The sequence below is a fragment of the Andrographis paniculata genome, unplaced genomic scaffold (assembly GCF_009805555.1).
Source record: "Andrographis paniculata isolate CXL003 unplaced genomic scaffold, ASM980555v1 Contig59END, whole genome shotgun sequence".
Lineage (NCBI taxonomy): Eukaryota > Viridiplantae > Streptophyta > Magnoliopsida > Lamiales > Acanthaceae > Andrographis > Andrographis paniculata.
The window spans coordinates 2,016,136-2,043,677 of NW_026137594.1; the positions used below are offsets into that span (position 1 = coordinate 2,016,136).

The following is a 27,542-nucleotide window of genomic DNA, read 5'->3' on the forward strand; positions in this document are numbered from 1 at the left end:
TATTACTTTCTTCTTTGGTTAGTCAAATTTATTTTTGTTTTTTTGTTTTATCTTTGCATTAAATTTATTCTATCATTAATTTTGCCAAAATCAAATTATCAATTTGTAACTATTACTCTCAATTCAATATTTATTTACAATTAATATTACTATCATTGTTAAACATCAATTATGTTTTATCAATATCCCAACTATTTTATATTCTTTATTGAATGGTTCATATTTTTTAAACTCCGTGGCAACCCTAAACCTAAATGTGTTAAAATTGCCAATCGAAAGGAGTATATTTTATCCAAAATATTATAATTAACAATTATTTCATCTAACAATATAAATCACAAAATAAAAAACTAAACATAAGTAAACTCACCTAAAAAAAAAAAAGAAACCTTAATTTTTTTAAAATATATATCAGTAGGTGGATGTTGTGATTGACCAAAATCGTAAGTTAAAATTTAATAATTATTTTAAATTTTGTATATATTTTTTGAATTTTTATTATATATTATTCTAAAATAAAGAAATATTAAAATTACATCACTCCAAAATATCACACAATAACAAAAAAACAGCAAAAATATATTATTATGGAATTGTGAGAGCAATTAAAAAAAAAAAAAAGTGAAAAAACAATTAATTAATTAATTAATTAGATCGAAAGGTAGGAAGTGAGTTGAGTGGGAGAGGGAGGAATTACAGCTGAACCACCATTCTAAGTCAATCATATATCTTACTTACGAACTTACATTCCTCAGCTAGCTAGCTTCCTTCTCCCCCTAGCTCCCACCCGCCGCCATTAATTCTCCAGACCTTAAGTTAGCTAGTTTGTTTGTTAGTTCCCATCTCTCTCTCTCTCTCTCTCTCTCTCTCTCTCTCTCTCTCTCTCTCTCTCTCTCTCTCTCTACTTATATATATATATATATCTTTGCCCTGCACAGATATATCTGCAGGCGTGGGGAGAAATTAAAAAATTGCAGTTGCATATATATACAACACATTGATATCTAAAAGCTACTTCTCCGATCCTTGATAAATTAATTAATTTTTGCAGATAGATAGATAGATAGGTCACAGATCTAATAATTCAATTCAATTCGATGAAGAGATGCAACAAGAAAGAGAGAGACAAAGAGAAATTAGAGAAAAGCAGCAGCAGCACAAAAGGAGGATCATCATCGTCATCATCATCATCAAATGCTAATGCTGAAAATTGGTCGAAAGAGGAAGATGAGAAACTGCTCGACTATATCAAACTTCATGGTGAAGCAGCCTGCAACTGGACAACTCTACCCATCGCTGCTGGTAAAAATGATTTAATTACGACAATTAAGTATTTCAATATTTGTTGAAAGAGGTTAATTATGTAAAAATGGGGCTTCTATATTTAAATTTAAATTAAAAAATAATAATAATTCTTTTTTAAAAAAATAAAAATTAATACAACACGTGTGTGTAAATATATATATATATATGTATATATATTTAAAATTAGGGTTGCAGCGATGCGGGAAGAGTTGTCGAGTGAGGTGGATGAACTACTTGAGACCCGACATAAAGTGCGACAACTTTGGCGAAGACGAAGAGGACCTTATTATCAAGCTACACGCGCTACTCGGCAATCGGTATGCCATTCTGCCCCGCAATTATATATATATATATATAATGATTTTATTTTTATTTTTTTTCTTCTTCTTGTTAGTAAATTTATAGTATTAATAATTTTGCTAAGTACTTGATTTTTAAGGACTGGAATTTAATCATGTATTTCACTAATAAGATAATTAATATCAGCAAAAAATTTCGAAATATAATGAATATGAATGTATCTACATAAAACAGAAACTATCAAGTACGAAAACACTATTATATCTTAATGAAAATATTACTTCATAGCTACGTAGCAATAATAATAATAATAATAATTACTCATACTGAAATTTAAAAATTAATTTCTAAAAATCTTACAGAATAACAATCCATAGACATATATTTCCGGTTTATTCTCTTTGAAAAATTATTTTATTTTAGTATTATATAATTTCTCAATTTATTTCTAAAATATAAGTATTTTAATTTATTAATTAGCAGAAGTATATAAAATACTTTTGATATTTTTGCTATTTATAGTTTAGGTAAAAACTAATGATATATTTGTAATTTATGTAAACATTAAGGATAGTTTAGTATTATTGTATAATTATTTTTATTATAATAGAAAAATTATACTTCTGAATGAGACAATTGAAGATAAAAAAATACTTTCAGTCGGACAAAAAATATATTTATTTATTTTAGCATATTAAAAATTAATTTTAAATATAAGACTTGCATCAAATAGGTATTTCGGTTTAAAATTCAAACCCCACGACAAACACAACTAACAAAACCCTAAAATTGGATTAACTAACTTTCACGGTATTGTACTACTATTTTGTAGAAAATACTTCATCAATTATATCCTAATTGATATTTTTTTAAAAAATTTATTTTATAAAAGTTGATACATTTATATTCTTAGTAAATTATATTTAATGAATATAAATAAAATTAATTAATTTTATAACTTATTATATCATATAAGATTCTCTCAAATATTTTTTATTTCTAATTTTTTATTGAATAAACAAATATTTTTATCAATATTTAAAAAATTTTATTTTTTATAAAATTAGTTTATATTAAGTATAAATAAATAAATACCATACTTTTTCTATTTGTATTATATGAAATTTTATTGTCTCAAATTTGATATTCATATTATATACTCTCTTGTCCATCACATTTATAGTACATTTTGTTTCTTAATAAAAAATATTTAATTTATATTTATATCAAATAATTCTTCCATACTTTTTAACTTATATCTTACAATATTATTTTTATTTATAAAAATATAACAACTATTTATACATTCAATTTATCAATTTATTTATTTATTTATTTATTTTTGTTTTATTAACTCACTTTAAGATATGAATAGAAAATTATAAGTGAAATTTACTTTTAGATATTTTGGAGAATTAGTTCACATAAAAAAAAAAAAAAAAATGGTTTGGGAGCGTACTATCAAATTTTAGTTCAACTTACAAGCAAACACAGCCAATATCTAATATATTTATTTATTCTTATTAAAAATATCAATACATGAACATTTTTGAAAATTTTAGTATCATTTATTTCAATAATTTTTTTTTTTTAAAAAAAAAATCATATCAAATACCAATTTATTATTTTTTTTTTAAACAAATATCAAATTCAATATTTAATTTTTACTATTTCACAAAATGTTTAAATTTTCAAAATTTCATAAGTCTATAGGGTTTAAGGGTTTGTTATTTTCAGTAATTTTTTAAAATTTTTACTATTATATATATATATTATTTATCTAATAAATTATTATATTCAAATTACTATTAATTTTCTTTTTATAAAAAAAATATATATATCAATCAAGCACGCCCTACCGGTGTATGTCTGTGTGGATGTTTTTTTTTTATTGAATGTAATATTTTAGACAAAAAAATATTTTTTTTAATGTAATTTTTAAGAAAAAATTTATATAGTTTCAAAAAATAAATAAATAAAACTAACTCAAAGTAATAAGACAGTAGTAAACAATGTCCAAAGCAAGAGTGAAAATGTCGCGCAGTGGCATTTAATTTATTACACGTGAATAAATGGTTAACATCCCATCCAATCTAACGCATGCATGTCACGTGCCTTGACTGACCGTCAGGTGGTCCTTGATTGCCGGTCGACTGCCCGGTCGGACCGCCAACGAGATAAAAAACTACTGGAACTCTCACATCAAGAAGAAACTCACAACCATGGGCATCGACCCCAACAACCACACCGTCCACCAAACCCTGCCGCCGGCGCCGCCGTCATCATCTTCCGTCGCCGCCGGAGAAATGCAGCCTTGCACTTTTAACGCAGTTGCGCCGTCCGACGACGAGGACGTAGCCGACACTCCTGCCTCGTCGGAATGCTGCTCGACTACTGATGACGACGGCAGCGATCAGGCCTCGTCGTCTTCGCTTCAACCGAATGTTGTTTGATCTCGCTGTTGCCGTTCCGCCGCCGTGCTTTCCGACGCCGGCGAAGGAGCTAGGGGAGTGACGGCGGAGGTCAACCGGAAAGTCGAGGGTTATTTATATGTAATGTGTAGTTGTTGTTACTGCTGTATAAAATAAAATAATGTATAGCACTTTACCAGTGCACACCTTTGCGGGTCCTACGTCATAAAACAATAATAATGTATTTTTAAATTATATTATTCTCTTCGTTCATCGTTTATCTATCCGTTTATTTTTTGCACGTCGATTTTAGTATATTAGTATTACATTGATATGTGGCACGATTGATATATATAAAGACTATTATATTCCTTAAAATTTATGATATTAATTGGTGTTATTTGATGACATTTGTGTAATATTACATAAAGGGTTGAGTAATTTTATATTTTAGTGAAAGATACATTTACTAAAAAAAAATAGATACATTTTAGATGGACAGACTAAAATGACAAAATGGATAGGTCGGATGGACGGAGGGAGTATTATGCTTAATTATTTTGTAATTTAATGAATTATTTTTGTATTTTTTTTTCAAGAATATTTATTTTGAATTACATTAACAGTGATAGGGTTCGTATTTAAATATCAAAATACTCATCTTTGCAAAAATATTTATTTTTGTTGTATTTCTACAGTAAAAATATCAAAATTATCATATATATTTTTATTATCAATAAAATATTATTATTTTTAATCTATTCTAAAAATAAAAAATAAAAATAAAAAAATTATAATAATATATTTTTATAAAGAATTATGATTGTTGTGTAATAAATTAATATATATATATATCATAAGACATCCTTATGTGTTTATTTTGTGTCTGAACTTTTTGAATTTAATGATAATTTGGTGAAATAGTAGATGTACATTTCCAATACAACTTATTTGTCTAGTCTGTTGTTTAAATTGTGCATATTAATCAAAATATATGATCATGTTCGCGACATTTCAGTTCACCTGCTATATATATATATATAGTAACTTCATCAAATTCACGTGAACAATTTTTATTAATTTTTAATAGTGAGATCAAAATTAATTAAAATTATTTATAATAAAATTAAAACTAATGAATTTTTTTTTTTTTATATTGAAATCAAAATTTATAATTTATTTTTATATTGAAATCAAGTTTGATTTTTTTTTTTTTTTTCAAATAATTAACATAAAGTTATTTTACTCTATAAACAAATCCCATTGGTGGTCACAGGTCAGTGGCCACAACCCATGCGCCCACTTTCTAGATACTCCACTCCATAAAAAAATAAATAAAATATGTTGTTATATAATGTGCGAATATAATATATATTTCATTAAATGCCCTATTTTTTTCACAAATATTTTTATTTTATATCACATTATTATTTTTACATAAAAAAAAATAAGGGCAAAAATGTCATTACACTAATTTTAAAATAGGAATTTTTTTTGTCAAATTATGAAAATTTTTAAAATTTTAAAAATTTGAAAAAATAAAATAAAATAAAATATTAGTATTTGATTTGATATTTACTGAAAAAAAAATATAATGTAATATTTTTTGAAAATGTACTGTGTAAAGCCTATTCATCCTAATATTTTATAAAATAAATTTAAATAAATTATATTTATAATATATTATTTAAATTAAAGTGTCAATTCTAGAACAAAACCAAACAAAACGAAAGTCTTAATATCATATATCCGAGTACGGCAAATATTCATTCACTCGTCGCCCTCCTACTTTAATTCTTTCTTGTAGTTAATTCCTACCGTTAAAAATATAAAAAATAAAATATAATTATTATTAGTATTATTATTATTATTATTAAGAAGAAGAAGAAGATAATGGGAAACGGCATCGGCGGCGGAGGATCATCATCCAGCAAGATCATGAAAATCGACGGCGGAGAGACCTTCAAGCTGAAGCCGCCGGCGACCGCCATGGAAGTGCTCAAGGATTATTCCGACCGCCACGTCCTCCTCGAATATCAAGCCGTCAAGAAGTTCGGGCTCCGGGCCCCCAAATTGCCGCCGTGGGCCCAGCTCAAGCCCGGAGGCCACTACTTCCTAGTTGAAATGCCCAGATTTCCTCACCCGCCCCGGGAGCGGCAGGATCCGGATACGGGTACGGGTTCGGGTTCTGTGATGGTTAAGGTTAGGGTTCCCAGGGCCCGGATTGAAGAAGTGATGAAAGAGGATAGAGATGAAGCAGAAGTGGCTGAGAAAATCGTTGGCCTTTGTTTCGAGACTTTCGGGAGAGATTTGTAAAATTTAAATATATATATATTTGATGGTGATATAAATTATATTTTAAATAAAAATATTTTTAAAATGAAAATGATATTGAGTATATTTATAATGTAATTGATGATATATAGATAAAATATTAATTTAATACTTAATAAAGAAAATTTAATTTAATTTTAAAAATATATAAATACAAACATAATCAATATATATAGTTTTATAAACAATAAAATTTTACATAATAAAATGAAGACAAAATTTTCATTTATTATAAATATAAAGCCATTGGTAATAATATAGGCTAGATGAAATATATTTATATAATTATATTTTGTAGGATAATACTTCCTCCGTCCCAAACACTCTTCAATATTTTTTTTTGATATGTCTCAAGCACCCTACAATATTTCCAAAATAGGAAATAATTAATTATATCTAATCTCTCATACTTTATCCCCTCACATCATCCAAATAAAATAATAAAATATATATTTCTCTCTCCGTTACATCACCTAATTTCTAAATTATCCTACTTAATACTACCCATCTAAAAATCTGTACCAAAAACAAATGTTGCACCTTATTTGGGACGGAGGGAATACTTAATAATATTAAATATATCTAAAAGATAGTTCTACTCACAAAATTTTAAACTTATAGCGGTAAGTTTCAAATACAATAGTTCTAAAAATCTAACCAATCGAGATATTATACAAACACATCATATAAATTATAATTGAACTCCAAAATAAAATAAAATAAAACTAATTTGTACGTAAAGGGAATATATAAATGTATAAATTCATGTACTCGTAAAATTCAATAAGACTACAGTATATCGTTATTTATATAAAAAAAAAAAACAAAAAAAAATCAAGAAATACAGAGTTAAAATATTTTGGCAACGTCCTTAACCAATCCCCGATTGTTTTTGGCGAATTCGACAAATTCGGTGAACGAAATGAAGCCGTCTCCATCGGTGTCGAGCTCTGCCATCATGCACTTGATTTCGTCGGGATCGACACTGCCAAGCTCCTGGAGGGCGTCGCCGAGCTCTTTTGCGGAAATATTGCCGTCGCCGTTGGCATCGAAACGTTTGAAAACTCGCTCCCAGTCGGGCATGTCGGGATCATCTTCAGCCATGGTCGGTTTGAAGTTTTAGTTTTGCCTTTGCAAAAATGTGGTTAGGACATTGGGAGGCTTATGTTGAGAGGTGGTCTGGTCGGAGCGTACGGTCGGCCTTAAGACACGGGACAAATGTGGTGAGTGTGCCCTGCCTTGATTAGGAGATTTTGACCACAGGATGGAACTTGATTTTATTTATTTATTTAATTAGACAATGAAAAATGTTCTAAAAAATGAGATTGTCTAGTCTATTTAGTATTTATATAAATGTTTTGAAGATATTTTATTAATGGGGAACTGTATATTTTAAAATATACTGTTAGTAAAGATTTTCTAAAATTTCAAATGTTTTTTGTATTAAATATAATATTTTATAAAAAAATAATAATAATTATTGAATAAAATGAGAGTGTCCCTTCCTAAAAACAAATAATATCATGGTGGTATATTCCGATCCTTCTATTAAATCAGCTACTGATTTGACAAAATCTAACAAACAATGTTACTTTTAACATAAATACAATATATGCTGTGTAACCTTAATATGTTCGTATTAGGAATGTCGATGGGTCGGGTTTGAGTTTTATTTCAATTCGAACCTATTATGCTACCCATACTCAACTCAATTCTACTAAAAATCTTTCAATGATTACACGGCAAGTGATCTAAATACTATACTATACTATACTGTTTACCGGATAATTCGACAAAAAAAAAAGGTAAAATAGAAAAACCGGAGATCCAACTTGATGGAACCAGACAAGTTGTCGATGAAAATCGCCAGATCATACTCGGTTAGTTATATACGATCATGAAAGAAAACGAACCTATGCCACGGACGACTTGAGCAAAGCATTCATAACGGCGTCCCGGGTAGGCAAAGCCGGAATAGCGCCCCGTTCCGTCACAGTCAAGGCTCCGCAAGCATTGGAAAATCTCAAGGCATTTCTTAACTTGCCCTCATCCTGCGAAATAAAAGAAAGTCCATCTCGGTTTTTAGCACAAAAATTAGAAGGAACAACAATGGATGTTAGAAAATCGAATCGTAAATAGTATTGGTAGACTATATAATATGTATTAATGATGCATATCTCTATTACTTAAAAAGCTTTTAGATGAGACGATCATTTAACCAATAGAAGCAAAAGTTTAGATCAGGCGCAGATTTAAAATTACAGCTACAATTTATTCACCTTTAGAAGCGACAAATCCGACGAAAGCTGCGCTAAAATACCCGCCACAAAAGCATCTCCGGCGCCTGTGGTGTCCACGGCTTCAACCTTCAGACCGTCCACTCGTCCACTAAACTCCTACAAACGATGATTCGACAATAATTATGTCAAAATTCCAAGAATCCGCGCGCTTCGTGTAATGGTTTAATCGCAACATACTTTGGTATAATACCGGCACCCTTCGGGGCCTTCGGTGACGAGCAGCAATTTAAGATTATCGTGGAACAATTTTCGAACCACATTATCGTCATACGGGTCTTCTCCTTTCGTCAAAAATGATATCTCCTCTTCGCTGATCTGAGGTTTCCATTACATCCAAAATAAACACGCCGAACACGAATACTCTGTTTAAATAGGATTGAACCGAATTCAGAATACCTTAATTATGTCGGCGGTGTCCCAAATGCTTAGAATACCTTCCCGGGCGCTTTCTCCAGACTGCCATAACGGAAGCCTCAAGTTCGGATCGTACGATAAAATCACACCGGCATCCTTGGCAGCCTTTGCCGCAGCTATGTGAGCCGATTTACAAGGCTCTGTGATCAAGCTTATCGAGCCGTAGTGGAAAATCGTCGCCTGGACAACATCGAGAAAAGAAAATCGGATTAAGACAACAGCACGAGGTATTAATTTCGATAGGCGACATAAATTGTTGATCTACCTTCTTAATTAAGTCTAAATCGAGTTCGTCGACTCGAAGCAACATGTCGGCGCTCGGATTGCGGTAAAACATAAACTCGCGCTCTCCGTCGTTTCGGAGAGTTACAAATGCTAGAGCGGTTCGAGCGCCGGGATCGAACCTCATTCCTTGATTGTTTACATTGTTCGATTTCAAAATATCGGCGAGCATGTACCCAAATTCATCGTCGCCGACCTGATCGGTGACGCAAAGGAATGAATGGACGGATGAGATTGCATCTAAAGATTTCGATTTTCTGATTTAAAAGATCTATAGACTATAGAGTCTTTTGAACTTAAATGATCATGAGTAAAAAACTTCCTGCGACTAAACTACCTTTCCGACGAACGCCGAATTGCCGCCGAGGCGAGCAATGCCGACGGCGACGTTAGCCGGTGCACCTCCGGGAGCTTTCTTAAACGCCGGCGATTCGGCCAACGAGAGTCCGCTCGTCGTCGGCACGAAATCGATCAGCATTTCCCCAAAGCAAACCACGAGTGGAGATTCGTCGTTATCCCGAGGCCCGTCGCCAATTTTTAATGCGTTAGCTGCAAATTATCAATTCGAACTGTTCATCTAATTTGTAACCCTAGCCCTAACCCTAAACTTCGCGTCCATGGCAATTACAGTAGAATTGAGTACAAAATTATGCTAAATAGCAGATGATAGAGGGGATTTGTTACCTTGAATTCGGAATTTCGGAGACGAAGTTGAAGAAAAGGGCGAGGGCGGCACTTTGGAGCTGCATTTCCGGAAAATTGGCGAAGGTGCGGAGTGGAGGTTGACGACGGCGGCGAGATGAAGAGCCATTTTAGGAGGTTAATCTGAGAAAATGGAAATAGGATTGATTCCTCCAGGGAAGGAAATCGAATGCAATTAATTAATTAATGAAGTATAGGTGATGAAATCGAAAGGGGGGAAAAGAGGATTGGATTCATCGATCGGCGGCGATTACAAAGCCCGTCGTCCCTGTATACAATAGTAATTATATTGGGGGTTATGTTAACTATTACAGACTGTAGCTGCACTGTACTGCTCTGCTCTGCTCTGCTCTGCTTCTTTCGAAAGCTGAAGAGGACCGTAGGGAAGGAACGAAGGAAGGAGAAGTGTTTTGTCGTTTTGTGGTAGTGGCGCCTATGGACTGAGTTGGACGGACAGCCCAACGACCATACAAGGCCTGTTTGATACAATGTGTTTTTTTTGTTTACGTTATTTGATTTATTTTGTTTTATTTAAATACTCATTGCATTGTACAAATATGTATTTATTTGATCGAAGTTTTAATAAAAATAAGTAATAATTATTTTTTTTTCTTCTATAGTATAAAGTATAATATATATTTTTTATAACATTCTTTCACCATAAATTGCAGTCTTATTGTACCGATTATGTGCTGTACATTACCCATTTAAGTTGAAATTAAGAGTATGTTTTTTTATTGGTCTGAAAAAAAAAAAAATTGATTTATATTTGATATTAAAATAATGTATACTGAAATTTTTTGTGAGAAAAAAAAAAAATTTTCCAAAAAACATGGATTTAAATAATATTTGGGTGAAAATCAAAAAAAATATCATCCCGTAAAAAATGGTCTGATGGTGGTGTAGATGTGAACTTGTGATCAAGAGTTCATGGATTTAAACTTTCGATATATTCAACTTGTCGACACCAAATAACACTAAAACATTTTTTTCATATAATAATAATAATAATTCATTAAATATCAATATCTGGACTCTCAAGATCAATTAAAATCTAACGTAAATTCGACACTTATCACTACTAACATGTTGTTCAAATAGTATAATTAATGAGTTCAGCAAAATCATTTGGCACACAACATCATTAAAACATGTGTATCTTCTTTTTTTTTTGTTAAATTTTGCAAAATATATTACTCAAACAGTTTTAAAATTTTATAAAATTGCACAAATTACTATCAAAAAGTAGTTCTAGGTTTTTCTTCAAATACTAACTCCACAACATACTTCAAATGTTAGTACTCCCTCCATCCCAAACACGTAATATATTTTTTTTTTGGTATGTTCCAAATACCCTGCAATATTTTCAAAATAGAAAATAATTAATTATATTTAGGGGGTGTTTGGCAAATAATTTTTTAAATAGCTTTTAGCTTATTGAACAGCTTTTAGCTGTTTGACCAGTCAAAAAACTAATTTAGGTGTTTGGTAAATCAGCTTTTTGGAATAGCAAGCTAATTTCTGAAAAACTAACTTAGCCAGCGTATTGAAATAGCTTTTTCCGTAAATTTTTTTTATTCTTTATATGCCCTTAAAAATTTATTATGCATTTTACACAAATAAATATATTTTGATTATTTATTAATTATATTTTTTTTTATATTATAGTTTTACTTTTATAAATTTAAAATAATTAATTTTAATTTAAAAATTATTTTAATTGTAAATATATAAATTTATTAAAATCAACATAAAATAGAAAGTATAAATATTAATAATTTATTTTTATATTAAAATTATATTATATAAATTTTATACTAAAGATAAATTAAATAAATTAAATTTATTGAAAATTATAAATATAATTAACTAATCGATAACTAACATAATAAATATATACACGAAAAATTTATTATTTTATATTTCACATCATTTTCAATAGAAAAAATTATTTATATATTTTAATAAAAATATACTATTATTTTTTAAATCTAACTGTAATAAAAATAAATATTTTTATAACAATTTTATAATTTTCAATAACTAATAACAAAAAATTTTAAACATCCTAAACTCAAAAGAACATAATTGAATATATTAGAAATAAAAATAAAATAAAATAAAAATGTCCTCAATTGTCATTTTACGTATAAACAGCTAATATCAAACAGTTGTTTTACCAAACATTTTAATACAAACAGCTAATCGAATCAGCTAGTCAAACCAGCTAATTGGATCAGCTAATTGAATCAGCTAACAGCTATAAGCTAATTGCCAAACACGCCTTTAATCTCTACACCACATTTTATCTCATTCCATCACCCAAATGAAAAAAATAAAAAATATATTTCTCTCTCAATCACATCACCTAATTTCTAAATTATCCTATTTAATACTACCCACCTAAAAATCCGTGTCCAAAACAAATATTACACCTTGTTTGGGACGGGGGGAATATATTCTAAACTACAGTAGTCCATTTGAAAATAGAAAATATATTAGTACATTATTAAATAATAACAATCTGCACAAACTAAAGAAGTGAGATTACATTAAAAAATAATATTCTACTTCAATAAAAATATAACTTATATTTTTAAAATACAAAATTACGTATTTATATAATTGTGTCAACGTTTTATCTTGCAGTTGTAGGCAAGACCTAGAGACATCGGGAGTTTGAACTCATAATTTTATGATCATAAGTTCACCCAAAGCCGGCTCATTCTTTACCAAACATTAATTTTAATGTATATTGAAAGTTATTCAAATTGATTTTGTATTTTGGTTTTAACAATAATTTATTTTGTGGAATTAAATAATATACTTTTATATAATATCCATGATTAAAAAAGAAAAAGAAATCGAATTGATCCAATCTTTTTAAGAAAATATATATTGATAGATAATTGTTTGAAAAATATAGTAAATGAATAAATATGGAAGATATAAAATGATAATAATAAAAAATCCAAAACCCTATCCAAACATCGTATGTGGTAAATTTAATTCAATGCCAAAGTTAATTTTGAATTATACATATAATTATGATTTAGTAACGAGAATCATATTACTGTCACAATAATTTCGCATTCCATAATTTAACGGGGCGTCCAATTACGGCGAACCTTAATTAAAATGGAAACTTATTTACAACATTATATATATATATATATGTTTGTGCGTGTTAAAGTTCTCTACAATTACCGCTGGTACGGTTCCCTATTTTTCCTTCATAAAATGAGCCGGAAGTCAAAGGCGGCGGTTCCGTTAACCGTAGAGGAGGAAGTGAAGCGAATCTTCGACATGTTTGACGGCGACGGCGACGGAAGAATCTCGATGTCGGAGCTCGGCGCCGTGCTGAACAATCTGGGGTCCAGGACCTCCGACGAGATGCTGTCTCGGATAATGCCGGAATTGGACACCGACGGCGACGGTTTTATAGACTTCGAGGAATTCAAGGCGTTCCATCTCGGCGGCGCCAGCGGCAGCGGCGGCGGCGACAGGATGCTGAAGGCGGCGTTCGATATGTACGATAAGGACGGGAACGGAAAGATCTCCGACGTCGAGTTGCAGTCGGTGCTCCGGAGTCTGGGGCAGAAGTGCACGCTCCAGGACTGCCGGAAAATGATCGCCTCCTACGACATCGACGGCGACGGATTTGTGGATTTCGAGGAGTTTAAGGTTATGATGGGTTCGTGATTAATAATAATAACAATAATAATAATAATGTATATATGCAAGCATATGGGACTTTTTTTTTAGTTGGATGTTTCGGGGTTTGTATGGTTCTATGTTTTGGAATAGTATTGTAATAAAGGTTTGATGTAATGTATAAAGTTGGATTTTATGTGTTACTTATAATTTTGAAACTATTAGGGTGTATATTGTTTGTGGGTTTTAGTTTTTTTATTTAGATTTTTTTAATAGTAAAAAATTTGAATTTAATAGTTGTTTGGTAATATATAAAATAAATTTTTATTATAATATAAAAAAATAATAGTAATTATTTGATTTAATATTGTTTTAAAAAAAAAAATAATCTAAATCTATGCTAAAACCCATCAGGCACTCAAATCAAATCCAAGCAATAATCAAGTATTTGCTATGGAATTAATGAAAAATATAACTCTCGTCCTGTAGCTGCTGGTAGCTGGTCAATAAGCTGCAATCGTCGAACACAAAAATATAACTTGTGTTAAATATCGATTAAATACGAAAAAAAAAAAAAAATTTAAAAATTGTATGAAGACACGAGAAAGCGAAAAAACATTCATCAGAGCAGCACGAGGCAATCTTGAGGGAGATGCTGCGAGGCAACATCGAGGCAGGAGGAATCCACATCGCACTCTGCCTCGACGACGGCGCCGGAATCCTCCTCCGGCAGCAAATTCGCCGCCTCAATAACATACGCCTTCACTCGCCGGAACTTCTCCTCTGACAGAGAAACCTCAGCCAGGAGTCGCCGCGCACTCTGCTCCGTCGCCTCATCAAAATCCTTCCGCCGCTTAAGAACCATGTGGCCGCTGATCTCCCACACCGCTGGATTCACCTGAGTCTCCAGAAGCTCCGGCTCCACTTCTCCGCGCGCCTGTTTCTCCGCGTAACACTGCAAAAAGTTTAATGAGGAAATATTAATACAAACGCTTCAAGCAACGATTCATGGATTCAAACTTGTCTGTTCGACGGGATTGTCAGTACCTGAGGCAGCAGAAAGACTCTCCGGCCGCAGTCGGAAATTAAAAGATTGAAAGCAATGTTCTTGGTTTGGAGAGCAATGCAAGAACTTGCGACGGTGTCCGACAAGTCTCGCAAATTGCGTCCACCTTCGAAGACAAGACCGCGCACGGGGTAATTCTGTAGATCAGAGACAATCACTCTCGTTTCGTACGGTCCCGAGCTGCTCATCGTTCTGTGGGTCGGAGATTTTTCAACTGGAAAACAGACAGCCAAGTAGTATGCCTAGATACGAAAGAAAATCGAGTTACAAATGTCACATAGTATAAACAACAAACTGACATTTATAATGCGCTCGTTGCTACCTGAAAATGGAGGTGATTGATGGTGGCGAACGCGCCCAAACTGTTATAACCGACTCTAAAATACGGATCCGATGCTTCTTTAGCGAAACGTAGAGCGAGGAGGAGGCCGTCGTGATTTATTTCTTGAGGTAAGCAATCGGAGACATGGGGAATAAGCAGGACATGTCCGTAGTCGATGGGACTCACCTGGCGACACAAAAAACAAGCAATCGGTGAGATAAAGAAATTCAAAATCATCAATTAACTCGAAAAGTATAAATCGAAGAGGCCTACATTGATTGCAACGACGGAAGGCGAGGAATTCTCAGCATGAACAGGGGAGCTCGGAAAGTAATGCGATTCACCATCTTGGCTCGGCTCAAACCTGAAAAGGACTTCCTCTTGACCCACTTTAGTGAAGTTGAACTTGTTGTTGTCGAAGGGTTGAAGAACCTTGTCGACGCGAAATTCTGTGGGGCGTTTCTTGAGGTGTCGACCCTCGTTCAGCTGCGTAACGAAACCATATTCCCCTGAGATGATCTTTGTCTCGCACGAGGCTATGTCGTACCTAAATAGTTCCCTACGCATTCGGTCCTCCCACTCTCCTAACAACAAATTGCTCAAAGAGGATACCAAAGAACGCTCTCCATTAAAACATCCGAGATTGTCGGAGTCGGCAGTCCCGAAAGCATAGAGAGGCAGAGTAGATACTGAAAATGATGAACAAATCAAAACTATTCAGCTGTAAGCTAATCATCCAAAACCAAGCAATGATATAATATGTCAAAATTACGGTTTCAGGTGAGGAGTGAATTTCCAGATAAACAATCAATGAAATTTACAATCCTAAATAATTCAATACAATATGAAGATCAACTTAGAACAATGATTCCACAAAAAAAACCCCAAAAATCCAATACACAAAGTCATTGAAGACAATCTAACGCAAAATTACATACTCTAAGAATCATAAATTGCAATCAAACAACAGCAGGATATAGAATGAAGCTACAATGTTACGAGAAATACCTGGCAAGCAGCAGTTTCCGAGGCAATGGCGCCCGCAGTCCTGAGCCCTAGTTTTCAGGTCTTCCGAAGAAGCATTGCTCTCCTGGTAATTGGAAACAACCGTCGGAACCCTCTTTATCGTCAATGTCCTCTCCATCTACCCCAAAATTCGTGTAACCTATCTAACTACGTATCTTTTCGACAAATCAAATTCAATGCGTACGAAGAAAATTCAAAAATTATTCACAAACGAAGAAACAATTAAAATTAAACAAAGAGGCGAAAAATCCGCCGCCAGCGAGGAACAGGAGATCGGAGGGGCAGCCACCGTCAGACGGTGAGGCACCCCGACCGCCGTGCGGTGATGGAATCCGGTGCTTGTCGTCCACCTTAAGGCCGCAACTCAAACCACTGTGATTCACACGGACGATTCGGAGGGGAGCGAGGGATTCAGGTAGAGCCGTGGTTGCGTTTCTTCGGCGAAATCAATCGATTTGGAATAAGAATTGAAAATTGCGCTTGAATCGAATCGACGGGGGATTTAGCGGGAAGGAACGATTGTTGCCATTAGCCCATTTGCAATGGCGAAGAAAGTTGGGTTCTTCTTTGTGTTTGTTTGAAAGATTGGATTTAATATACTCTATTCATTCTATTTTTTCCCCTAAACTCATCAAATCAAACACTTATTTTTTATTTTTTTATATTATACTAAAAATTAATTTTACATTCAAAATATTACATCAACATCCGTTTTATATCGAGTCATACAACTATTCAAATCCCAATTTAAAATTCAATTCCAAAACAAAGACACCCTTCATGTATTTATAGTGGAAAATTCACCAATGGCGGCCAATATTGGGCTTCTAATTATTGGGCCTTTTAATATTTTGGGCCTATCTTTCAAATTTGGGAACGGATCAAAATTGGACTTTTAAAAATTATTGTATATATGGGTGGGCCCATTAGAAGTATTGTAGGTTTATCTGAGATTTGTTCATTTCATATTTTTGAGAAAATTGAAAAAAATATGGATATTATATCTTCTAGTGTTGGAAAAATAATTTGTTCTAAGTTTTTTTTATTTCTATTTAGTCTAATTAGATCAAATTGCAAATAAAGACCCTAAAACAAATTACTTTTTCGGAACCAGAGGCCAAAAATAATACTTGAAGTACAAATAATGTCCTAAACTAGGAAAGTAAAAAAATAAAAATAAATTCACGTCACATGTCCTACTACCACGCAGACGACCACAAAGCCACAACAATGTCCACGTATGCGCCGGTCAGGCCACGAAGGCACACGTAACGATCACGTATGTTTTTCCGGTGTCGGGGGCAAAAATAATGTTTAAAGTACACATAATATTTTAAATTGTAAAAGTGAAAAAAAAAATGTTCAAAAATAATAATTTAACCTACATATAAAGTATTTTTTGCAATTTTTTCTATATTTTTATAAAATGAAATATTTGTGTTATGTTAACATTTAGATTTACCTCTTCTTTATATTCTTCATGTACTTTCTAAGAAAATTCCTCTATACTTTACCATTGATAATTTTTTATTTTATTATTTTAAATTGCTTACAATCAATATATTTCTTTCATCCCAGATGAAAATATCCATTTACAATTTGATAGTAAATTAAGAATAGTATATTTAACAAATATTTTGCTAAAAAATTAAATAGCAAAGTGTCTGTGTATAATACAAATGACTATTGTTCAACTGAGACAATTTAAAATAAAAATATACTATTTTTATTTACAAAATATCACATAAAAATATTATTTAAATTCAAATTTAAGGTTAAATATTTACATTATTGATTGTTTGTACCAACTACCTCGAAAGAATCTCTATTGTATACCAAATTTTCAAGACTTAGTAAAAATCTCTGATAAAATACATGGATTACTCTCTAAAAAATACTCATTGTATTTGCTCTAATGTGAATAAGAAAGAATGCGCCGAGTTAGATCCTAGGACACAAATTCATAGTCGTTATATATCATGTGGTGGCAATTTAGCTATTAGATGGTGATTAGAGTGCTAATTTAGTCAAAATCAGTACGATACTAATTTGACCAAATCAATAAACTAATTTAATATTTCTTCCGTCCCAATACAATGGTCTTATTTACCATTTTTGTTCGTCCCAAAACAATAGTCTTATTTCCATAAATAACCATATCACCGTAAAATTATCCTTGCTTTTTCATTATTATTACACAATTGTCACTACTTTTTACAATAATATACTCACAAGGACAAAAGCCATTTATCTTTACGTTTTATCAACTACCAATATAATATTAATATTTTTTAAATCTCGTGTCCAATACAATAAGACTATACTTTTGGGACGGAGAGAGTATAATTAACAAATCTTCATATACAGATAGTATATTGTAAAGTTAGCATATTAATTTTAAATAATTAGCGTATTGTCATAATGAAGATAACATATGTTGTGTTATATAATGTGTTGTATGTTATATTAATATTTATTACTTTCTTTATCGACATTTGCTTATTAGGTTAAATTATTATTTTGCTGAAATCATAATATATTTTACATATATAATTATATAATATGTTATTTAAATATATGTTATCTATTATATCAATATTTATTATCTTATTGACATATATTTGATCATTTAATCAAATCAGCACTATACTAATTTGACTCAATCAGTACAATAAGCGTAGCCATTAATTCAAAATGTGACAACACGCACAAAAGCACAAAATGTCAAAATTGATCCAACACCATCACCCACCAATTTTCCTTCATTTAATATACTACATAAAAACAAAAAGACAAAAAATAAAAAAATAAAAAATAATACCTATTTAAATATTATATCAAATATTTATTTGACATGATATTAAACTATGATTAAAAACAACAAAACATATCCAAACAAAGGGATGTGGTGATTATGATTTTAAAAATTAAAAAATAAAAATATTGTATGCTTGTACTTTTCATGTTTCATTTTGATATTTCTTTGAAAAAAGTTTGTAACATTTAATTGACTTAAAAATAATAAAATTTAAATATAAAATAACTATATATTTTTTCATTGTACACTCTCTAGCTTATACCATCAATATTCTATTTATTTAAAAAATATCACAAATGTTTAAACATTTAATTTATTAATTTTTTTTCATTTCATTAATTTACTCATATAGTTTTTAAAATATTTTTATTTTATTTTATAAGCAACTAAAAGAATATTATATTAATTAAAATTTATTTTCCAATGCAAATGACCGGACATTTGATTTAAGAAATGAATATAAATAGATATGAATACTCACTCCGTCTCTTTCAGAGCGTCCTGATATTTGATTAGTCAGTGAAAGTACTCAAAGATTTTAACAGTTTTGTTACACTTTTGTATGAAGTAATTGTATGTAATTCAAATAAAAAGTAAAGATATTTTGGTATTAGTGTAAAATTACTTTTTTTTTTCACTGTAAATTAGGCGTCCCACAAAGCAAGTCGTACTAGGCGAACCATGTATGGAAGGTGATCTGAAGCGTCGGGTTTGAATCCATGACGTCATGATTACAAGTCGAACTTCCATACCACCGGACTATCTGTTACTGGATTAGTGTAGAATTAATTTTTCCAAAATAGAAAATTAATACTTATGAGACAGACGAAAACCATAGAAATAATACTTTTGAATTATGATGGAGCAAGTATAATTTATCAGATAAAAAATGATTATTTAGATATATTTTTATAAAATTGAAAGTTTTGATACAGTAAAAAATAAATTTTAAGAATATAAAAATAGTAATAAACTACGTATGGAATACAAAGATACATACGAAGAACCCTACAGATCCCAAAAGTCAACATCATCAATGGACAGATCGCCGATGAATGATCCAGTCTCATCATCTTCAGCAACACCCAACATCTCCGGCGACGCCGTCGGAACCTCCATTTCCCCGCCGTCCGGAATATCCACTCCGCCGCCGTCCGACAGCGTCAACACACCGCTTCCCAACTCCCCAATCTCATCCATTTCCAGCAAGCTGCTCCACCACCGGATCCGGTCACCATCTTCGCCGGCGCCGGCGCCCACATCGCCGTCGGTCGTCGGGACGGGCGACATCGGCTCGTGCAGGTCACGTGACAGCGGTCCGGGCTTCTTCCAATTCCCAGGCGGCCTCCCACCTTCCTCGCCCCTCCGCGGACATCCTTTTTCCGGCGGCGGCGCCGGCATTCTGGGGAAGGTCCGAGGGCGAGGGCGGGCGATGGTAGTGGGGGTGGGTGTCTTTGTTTGCCGTGATCTGCATCCGCCATGGACGGACTTCTTCTCGACGTGAGTGTTCCAGAAGTTCTTCACGTCGTTGGCCGTCCGGCCGGGGAGTCTACCGGCGATCAGCGACCACCTGCGCGTTGTAAATTCATCACCTTCGTTCCCAACTACAAAGTGTGTTTGTATAGATATGGAGTTTATTGAGAAAAATAATAATCAGAAAAATTAGAATCAAAAAAGAAAAAATAAGTATAATCCGAAAATTTAATCGAATCCCCAAAAAGAAAAAAATAAAATTGTTATTAGGCATAAAAAGAAATAGGCCCGAGAAATTTTGAATTGTGCTACACATTTATTAAAATTAAATATATTTTAAATTTAATAAATTTAGTAATATATTTTAATAAAAATATAGGTATTATGTATAATATTTTGTATAGAAATTATGAGTCTATTTATATACATATTTTTTTTAAATTTTGACATTGACTGTTATCATTGGCTAATATAAATATGCATTTGATTTGAAAATTTTAATATAATATAAAAAATAAAATTATTTATTTAATTTAATATTTTTAGGAAAAAAAAGTAAGTTGAATAGTAAAAAATTCTAAACAAACAAGGTTGTGTTTGGTTTTATTTGAAACCAAATTAGCTACTCCTTTTGTCCCAAATATCTTACAATTTTTTTTTATTTATCTCAAACACTTTGCAATATTTTTAAAATATAAATATACATACTTGTCTCTCATATATCACCTAATTATTAAATTATCCTATTTAATATTATTCACTTAAATTATACCGAAGTAAAATATTACACTATATTTAAAACGGAGTGAGTACTATTTAGCCCATATTACTTCTAATAAAAATTTATTATTTCATATTAAAAAAAAAAACAAAAACAAATAAAATTCCTATTTAAATCAAAGTTGAAATCAATTCTTAATTTGAAACCAAAGCCAACCAAACCCTTTAAAATTTCAAAAAAATATTTTAAATAAAAGATAAAGTTATGTTTATCAAGATAATTTTAGATTTCTTTAGCACTATTCATTTAATGAAATATTTTTAAAAATATTATATCAAAAATATGTTATTTTTTTTAAAATAAATGTCATATCATTTTTAAAATTTTATATTCCAAAACCCTATATCTAATAGAAATCTAAGATGGTAGAGTTTTGAAAATTTAAAAAAAATAAAAAAATTAATTAATTAATAATTAATATAATATTTGAAAATTAAATGGTGTCCAAATTCAAAATTGATGTCGCCTAATCAAAGAATATTCCCACTTCATTTGTACCAAATTCTCACCAAAGTATGTTAAATAAAATATTTCATCCACCAATTTTATTCTTACTTCATTCGAATACTTTATTTAATATTTTTATCTATCTCACTTAATTTATCTGTTTCTTTTTTATATTCATTCATTCTACATTATTTGTCTTTTTATTTTTGAAAATGTAATTATATATTTTAATCATATTTTAAAATTTATAATTTATAATTTTTTATTTTAATTAAACTATTTAATTATTCTAATCTATTATTTTATTAAATCACAAATATTTTCACTAATATATTTATTAATTATTTACTAATTATACAATATTTAAAACTTCGTAATTAAGCTAAATTTGACAAATTAGCTGCACAAAGAAGAATATGATTTATTGAAAATTTTGTGATAAGTAACGGTACAAAAATTGAAAATTGAGTCCTAACACATGTAAATTGACCTAAATTTTCTTGACATTGACACCATAAATCAATTACTGTTACCCAATCATGTGACTCCAATGACTTATATTTTTAATTTTTAATTTTATTATTTAAAAAATTTCTCAAAAACAACTTCCATGAAAAGGTTTATTTGCTTTTATACGAATTTTAATATGTTATATATATATTTTTTAATTTTTTTAAAGTAAAATATATATATATAGAAAAGAATGTATAAAAAGATTCATTATACTATTTTTTAAGTTTTTCGTTACTTTATTTTGCATATAAAATTTGAATTGTTCTCAATAAAAATATATTAAAACATTAACTATTTTTTTCCGCAAAAATCCAACAAAAATTTAAACTCATAATTGTGTTTACTTGGTAATTTTTTTTAGATTTTACTTTTACTTTTACTTTTTCTTTAATACTAAATTTGATATGATTTTTTTTTAATTATATTTTATAAATGACCATAATTATTGTATAATTTTTTAATTCACTAATGTATAGGATTAATAAAATTAAATACATGTACTAATAATTAAAATCCTACAAACTATGATCTATTCGTTCTACTTTTATGTACTTAAATTATGAAGTACAATATAAAGATTAAATATGTATTATAGTTCTGCTTAAATATGTATTAGAGGAGTTATGAAATTTATTTGAAATAATAAATATTTAATATTTAATTTAATATTTCATGCTAGAAACTAGTCATTAATTTTACTAATACTATAAAAAAATTATTTACTCTAAAAACCATATTATATATATATATAGAAAAACACAATTAAAAAACCCTTAAATACACTACAATTAATTCTTTTTTTTTTTTTACTAAAAAATAACCTAGAACATTCCAAATTTTTTATTTTCTAGTTTCGTTGTATATATATATATATATATATATATATATTATCCAATGAAATGATAATTAGATTTGATATTTAAAATATAAATTATGATGTTCTAAAATTAAATATTTAGAAAACTAAAAAGAATAAAAAGCCTTTGATCATAGTTACAAATTACAATTACATAAGGTAAACAATAAGACAAAAAAAAAATTTAAAAAGACAAAAGCAAGCATACACGTGAGGGCTTTAAACAAGTAGTTCTTTTCCCCCTTTAATTCAATCATCATCTTCATCAAAGTCATATATATATATATATATAAAAAGAAAATATCAATTTTGTAACAAGATTTTTATATTCTTAAATTCATTTTTTTTAGTTACTAATGATATTAAAGATAAAATTAGAGAGAGAATTTTGTTAACTACTTGAACATTATGGACGAAATTTCGTTACTAATATATATATATATATATATTTTTAAGTATTAGGGACGTACATACCTGTTGCCGAGCAGCTTATGAAGCCTTACAATGAGATCGACTTCATCATTGGTAAAAAACCCTCTTTTGATGTTAGGTCGAAGATAATTCAGCCATCGAAGCCTGCAACTCTTCCGACATCTGTTCAACCCTAAAATCAAATTCAAAACCTAATTAATTGACATCTGTTCAACCCTAAATCAAATTAGCAATATATATGTATGTAGATATATATATATATATATAGAGAGAGAGAGAGAGGGGAATTGAATCGAATCGAACCAGCTCTGAAAGGGACTTGGTGCCATTTGCCTTCACCATAGTTGCGAATGCAGTTTTTGAGAAGGTCGTCTTCTTCCTTAGTCCAGGCACCTTTTCTCACTCCTCCATTCATCATCATCATCTTCTTATTCTTCATGCCTTTCTGCTCCATGTCTTCATTGTTATTCTTTTATTTTTATTATGAATTAGATAAAGCTGCTTATGATGACGACGACGATGTTGGGTGGGTACTCTATATTTATTAATTAATTAATTTAAGTTATTTAAATTATTTATAATATATTATTGCAGCACGTACGTATGGTAATAGACGTCATCTGAAAAGCTCCTCCAAGAGTTTTACAACTTCACAATAATTTTTGGAAGTACATACTTGATGTTATTGTTTTATTTTATTTTTTGGTTTTTGAAAAATAAAAAAATAACACTACCTCCATCCATAAAAATAACTAATATATAATTAATATTAGTGAATATATATAATTATAAATTAATTTTGAAATAACTAATTAATGAAATTAAATAAAAATTTAAAATAAAATTAAAATATGTAATCATTTTTCAAAAAATAAAAGTCACATGAGATGTGAAAAGGAAAGAAAAGTGAATATTGTATATTGGATGTAATGAGTAATAAAAAATTATTGGTAATAAAACATTACCAAATTTTATGTAAGTGTGTAGGTAAATAAAATATTAATGTTTGTGGAATTCCACCCAAATTAACTCCCATGATTCATAAGTTTTTTATAAATATTTATTTAATTTTGCGTTATACAATAAATTAATTTTATATTTAAAATTATCGTATCAATATCTATTTATATTTTATCAAATAATTATTTTAATTACGAGGACTCTATTTATATAAAAGCTTTTAGAGTTATAAAATTTTGAAAATAATAAAAAAAAAGTTGAATGTTTGATATAATTTGTATAAGAAGAAAGAAATATGTTTTCTTTTAGTTTTTTTTAATATAATTAATCTACTCTCTCCATCCCATATAATTTATTCCTATTTTCAATTTTCGTCCGTCCCATATAACTTGTCCTTTCTATTTTTGGAAATATAATTATGTATTTTAATCGCATTTTAAATTTTAAATTTTATAATTTTCTTAATTTTAATTAAACTATTTATTTATCTTTATCTTAATCTATAATTATTTTTACTAAATAGTAATTATTTTTACTAATATATTTCTTAATTACTTACTAATTATATTTTACCTACATTTTCGTATCTACAGTGATAGTCTCATATATTATAGTCCCATATTTTATGGGACGGAGGAAGTATAATATTAAAACATTGTTTATAGGAGGAATGGCAACAAAGATCCATAATCTGTTTTGCCAAAATATTCAGGATGTTTATTCAATGTTTTTAAATAAATTGATTTTTTATGTATGGTATGATAATTATGTTAGTAGTATAAAAAAATAATATTTTTGGTTGAATAGTTAATTTTTTTTTAAATGGATTATAAATATTATATTAATGCGTACGTATTTGTATTTTTTTAATAATATTTATAGGAAAAAATTTCCATTAAAAAATATTGAGTGAACAGACCGATTATAAGCACGAACACAACCTACCTAAGCCTTGCATCGCCTTGAACACGGGCGCTAATTAAAAAAATCCGCCCTATTTTTACAAAATACATGTACATATAAATATTTTTATTTATTTTACAGGTAATATAATATAATATATAAAAATTTTCAGATATTAAATATTAAAATATTTTAAATATAAAAAATCTCAATCACATAATAAATAATATTCTTTTAATTGCAGTATTATCAGTATAACTATAACTATTACTATTAAGCAGTGGAAGAGTGGTAACTTGAAAGAATAATAAGCATAGTTGCAAATTATAAAAAAAATTAAAATTAAAATAAAAAAATTTCGAAGATGGTAAAAGTAAAGAATGATAAATTTAAATAATATAAATAATTATCTAGGTATATAATATTAATATTTATAAAGGTAAATTAATTTTTTTCTATTGTAATTGTTGTCTTATTATTTTAGTCTCATAGCTGCTGAGGCTATCTTATAATAGTTCCTTAATAAGTGAAATCTTTTTACGCATTTGGTCCTTTAACGACAGAAATATCTGCCTGACACGCCGGAGTTCACATGTCCGCCAAGTAAGTATTACCTGACGAACACATGAAAATATATATATTTTTTTAATTGATGTAGTTAAGAAAAATAAATATATACATTTTTATTACTATCTTTTAATTTTAATTTTTTAAATTAATATAACTTTTTTATTTCAAAACTGCATTAGTTACGAAACTATAATAATAATAATAATAATAATAATAGTGATTATTGAAATAAATAAATATTTGATTGATATTTTCTTTTAAAAAAAAAAAAATTAGCAAACTCAAAACTAAAATCTTAAACAACTACGCTCTAACTATAGACATACGGTAATTATAGGACACCCCCACTGCCACCATCCTCCATTTATATAATTAATGGCTACTTCAATAATTTATTAATTATTTGGCCCATATATTTACATTTTGAATAAATTTTCTAAATTAATGTTTTAAATACACATGGTGTGCCAATAGGGTATGTTCGACACATGTTTTGCCGAGGTTACATTCGAGTAGACTCAAGACCCGACTTATATTTGATTTATATAACTATATGTAAGTCTAAATAAAAAATATTGGCATTTTATTGGTTAGTGGAAGAATGTAGATGATTTTAATATTTTTATATTTTATACTTTATGTATTATATGTATAATAGTATGGTTGTAATTTTATATAAAATTAAAAATATTCGATATTAATATATAATTATCTTTTACTATAATAAAAAAATAAATATATTTGAATGAGATACACCAAAATAATAAAAATATTATTTTAGTGGGAACTAATAGAATATAATACAATAAAAAAATATATTCAAATATCGATTACCAAAATAATTGTGATCACAACATAATATGACCGCAAATGTTAAATGGTAAGTTAGAATATACAAACAACATGCTTAAAAATGTGGAAAATTGAAAACCTGAAAATTATTGAATGTGGCAGAAATATAACATAAAAAAATTATATAAAACATATAATTATAAAAATATATTCCCTCCGACTAATTTCTATTGTCCTAAAATATATTTGCACGGTTTTTTAGGTGATTGTTTTATTTTATGAATTGACAAATTTGCCCTGAATTATAAGATAGAGATTAAAAGTAATAAATGAACGAATGATGAAAATGTAAAATGTGTGTTTAAAAAAGGAAATAGAACAATAGTTGTTGGACGTCCCAAATTGAAAAGTAGGACATTAGTTTGTGGGCGAAAGAAATATAATATTAATTTTTAAAATAATTAATTTAAATAAATTCAAAACAGTAAACATAAGTATGAAACTCGTAACATACCTCAAATTTGACTAAGTTTAAAATTTGAAATTTTACCTGAATGTAAAATTTTGAATCCGTACTCGCCCCGATTGTCATCTTAAACTAAACTATATATATTAAAATATTATATTAAATATTTATTTATTTATCTTTATTATTTTTGGAACATAGTAAGCAATACATCCAAACAAACGAAGTGTGACGTGCATATTTCTCTACCACATAGAGATATAGAGATAAATATATGAATTGAATATTCCCTTTTTGGGTTGAAATTATTCTAGGTGTGTTTGTTTGAGAATTTGGGTTTTAGTTTAAGATTTAAATAATAAAAAGATTTAACCCCAGTAATTGTATAATGTGATATTTTTAATGTAATTAATTT

The 27,542-nt window shown here is 29.3% G+C and overlaps 7 protein-coding genes across 8 annotated transcripts; 3 read left to right on the forward strand and 4 right to left on the reverse strand.

The window, feature by feature from the left end:
- The first annotated feature begins 1,097 nt into the window (after window positions 1–1,097).
- On the forward strand, window positions 1,098–4,125 carry LOC127258058 (transcription factor MYB3-like). The gene is made up of 3 exons (XM_051284698.1): window positions 1,098–1,302; window positions 1,493–1,622; window positions 3,737–4,125. The coding sequence occupies exons 1-3, from the start codon at window positions 1,098–1,100 to the stop codon at window positions 4,056–4,058; spliced, it is 657 nt and encodes a 218-aa protein (XP_051140655.1). The 3' UTR covers window positions 4,059–4,125.
- A 1,564-nt stretch (window positions 4,126–5,689) lies between these two features.
- Window positions 5,690–6,430, forward strand: LOC127258362 (uncharacterized protein At1g66480-like). Its single transcript, XM_051285170.1, has one exon. The coding sequence runs from the start codon at window positions 5,910–5,912 to the stop codon at window positions 6,330–6,332; it is 423 nt and encodes a 140-aa protein (XP_051141127.1). The 5' UTR covers window positions 5,690–5,909; the 3' UTR covers window positions 6,333–6,430.
- Window positions 6,431–7,129: 699 nt separating this feature from the next.
- On the reverse strand, window positions 7,130–7,761 carry LOC127258554 (polcalcin Che a 3). The gene has a single exon (XM_051285430.1). The coding sequence runs from the start codon at window positions 7,452–7,454 to the stop codon at window positions 7,200–7,202; it is 255 nt and encodes an 84-aa protein (XP_051141387.1). The 5' UTR covers window positions 7,455–7,761; the 3' UTR covers window positions 7,130–7,199.
- Window positions 7,762–7,893: 132 nt separating this feature from the next.
- On the reverse strand, window positions 7,894–10,488 carry LOC127258553 (probable fructokinase-6, chloroplastic). Of its 2 annotated transcripts, XM_051285428.1 has the most exons (8): window positions 10,361–10,488; window positions 10,031–10,171; window positions 9,684–9,895; window positions 9,330–9,542; window positions 9,047–9,244; window positions 8,828–8,965; window positions 8,630–8,746; window positions 7,894–8,401 (listed from the first exon to the last, which is right to left on the reverse strand). In XM_051285428.1, exons 2-8 carry the CDS (start codon window positions 10,155–10,157, stop codon window positions 8,264–8,266), a joined length of 1,143 nt encoding a protein of 380 aa, XP_051141385.1. In that variant the 5' UTR covers window positions 10,158–10,171; window positions 10,361–10,488; the 3' UTR covers window positions 7,894–8,263. The 2 variants fall into 2 exon arrangements, with proteins under 2 accessions (XP_051141385.1, XP_051141384.1); XM_051285427.1 differs by having other exon boundaries at window positions 10,031–10,481.
- Window positions 10,489–13,280: 2,792 nt separating this feature from the next.
- Window positions 13,281–13,862, forward strand: LOC127258429 (probable calcium-binding protein CML10). Its single transcript, XM_051285266.1, has one exon. The coding sequence runs from the start codon at window positions 13,289–13,291 to the stop codon at window positions 13,748–13,750; it is 462 nt and encodes a 153-aa protein (XP_051141223.1). The 5' UTR covers window positions 13,281–13,288; the 3' UTR covers window positions 13,751–13,862.
- A 308-nt stretch (window positions 13,863–14,170) lies between these two features.
- On the reverse strand, window positions 14,171–16,675 carry LOC127258266 (GDP-L-galactose phosphorylase 1-like). Its single transcript, XM_051285056.1, has 5 exons — window positions 16,099–16,675; window positions 15,364–15,779; window positions 15,091–15,276; window positions 14,750–15,010; window positions 14,171–14,657 (listed from the first exon to the last, which is right to left on the reverse strand). Exons 1-5 carry the CDS (start codon window positions 16,232–16,234, stop codon window positions 14,325–14,327), a joined length of 1,332 nt encoding a protein of 443 aa, XP_051141013.1. The 5' UTR covers window positions 16,235–16,675; the 3' UTR covers window positions 14,171–14,324.
- Window positions 16,676–19,939: 3,264 nt separating this feature from the next.
- LOC127258059 (transcription factor MYB1-like) lies at window positions 19,940–23,890 on the reverse strand. The gene is made up of 3 exons (XM_051284699.1): window positions 23,740–23,890; window positions 23,479–23,608; window positions 19,940–20,504 (listed from the first exon to the last, which is right to left on the reverse strand). Exons 1-3 carry the CDS (start codon window positions 23,888–23,890, stop codon window positions 19,943–19,945), a joined length of 843 nt encoding a protein of 280 aa, XP_051140656.1. The 3' UTR covers window positions 19,940–19,942.
- Between the last annotated feature and the right edge of the window lie 3,652 nt (window positions 23,891–27,542).

What these genes read in the sequence shown, in the direction of transcription:
- LOC127258059 (XM_051284699.1), bottom strand. Translation starts at nt 23,890, where the DNA reads ATGGAGCAGAAAGGCATGAAGAATAAGAAGATGATGATGATGAATGGA. An exon ending in CCAAGTCCCTTTCAGAGCTG is followed by an intron (nt 23,609 to 23,739) that starts GTTCGATTCGAT and finishes ATTTGATTTTAG; the next exon opens with GGTTGAACAGATGTCGGAAG. An exon ending in CATAAGCTGCTCGGCAACAG is followed by an intron (nt 20,505 to 23,478) that starts GTATGTACGTCC and finishes TACAACGCGCAG; the next exon opens with GTGGTCGCTGATCGCCGGTA.
- LOC127258554 (XM_051285430.1), bottom strand. Translation starts at nt 7,454, where the DNA reads ATGGCTGAAGATGATCCCGACATGCCCGACTGGGAGCGAGTTTTCAAA.
- LOC127258553 (XM_051285428.1), bottom strand. Translation starts at nt 10,157, where the DNA reads ATGGCTCTTCATCTCGCCGCCGTCGTCAACCTCCACTCCGCACCTTCG. An exon ending in TCCGAAATTCCGAATTCAAG is followed by an intron (nt 9,896 to 10,030) that starts GTAACAAATCCC and finishes GATAATTTGCAG; the next exon opens with CTAACGCATTAAAAATTGGC. An exon ending in ATTTAGACTTAATTAAGAAG is followed by an intron (nt 9,245 to 9,329) that starts GTAGATCAACAA and finishes GATGTTGTCCAG; the next exon opens with GCGACGATTTTCCACTACGG.
- LOC127258362 (XM_051285170.1), top strand. Translation starts at nt 5,910, where the DNA reads ATGGGAAACGGCATCGGCGGCGGAGGATCATCATCCAGCAAGATCATG.
- LOC127258058 (XM_051284698.1), top strand. Translation starts at nt 1,098, where the DNA reads ATGAAGAGATGCAACAAGAAAGAGAGAGACAAAGAGAAATTAGAGAAA. An exon ending in AACTCTACCCATCGCTGCTG is followed by an intron (nt 1,303 to 1,492) that starts GTAAAAATGATT and finishes ATTTAAAATTAG; the next exon opens with GGTTGCAGCGATGCGGGAAG. An exon ending in CACGCGCTACTCGGCAATCG is followed by an intron (nt 1,623 to 3,736) that starts GTATGCCATTCT and finishes ACTGACCGTCAG; the next exon opens with GTGGTCCTTGATTGCCGGTC.
- LOC127258429 (XM_051285266.1), top strand. Translation starts at nt 13,289, where the DNA reads ATGAGCCGGAAGTCAAAGGCGGCGGTTCCGTTAACCGTAGAGGAGGAA.
- LOC127258266 (XM_051285056.1), bottom strand. Translation starts at nt 16,234, where the DNA reads ATGGAGAGGACATTGACGATAAAGAGGGTTCCGACGGTTGTTTCCAAT. An exon ending in CGGAAACTGCTGCTTGCCAG is followed by an intron (nt 15,780 to 16,098) that starts GTATTTCTCGTA and finishes CATCATTTTCAG; the next exon opens with TATCTACTCTGCCTCTCTAT. An exon ending in CTTCCGTCGTTGCAATCAAT is followed by an intron (nt 15,277 to 15,363) that starts GTAGGCCTCTTC and finishes TTGTGTCGCCAG; the next exon opens with GTGAGTCCCATCGACTACGG.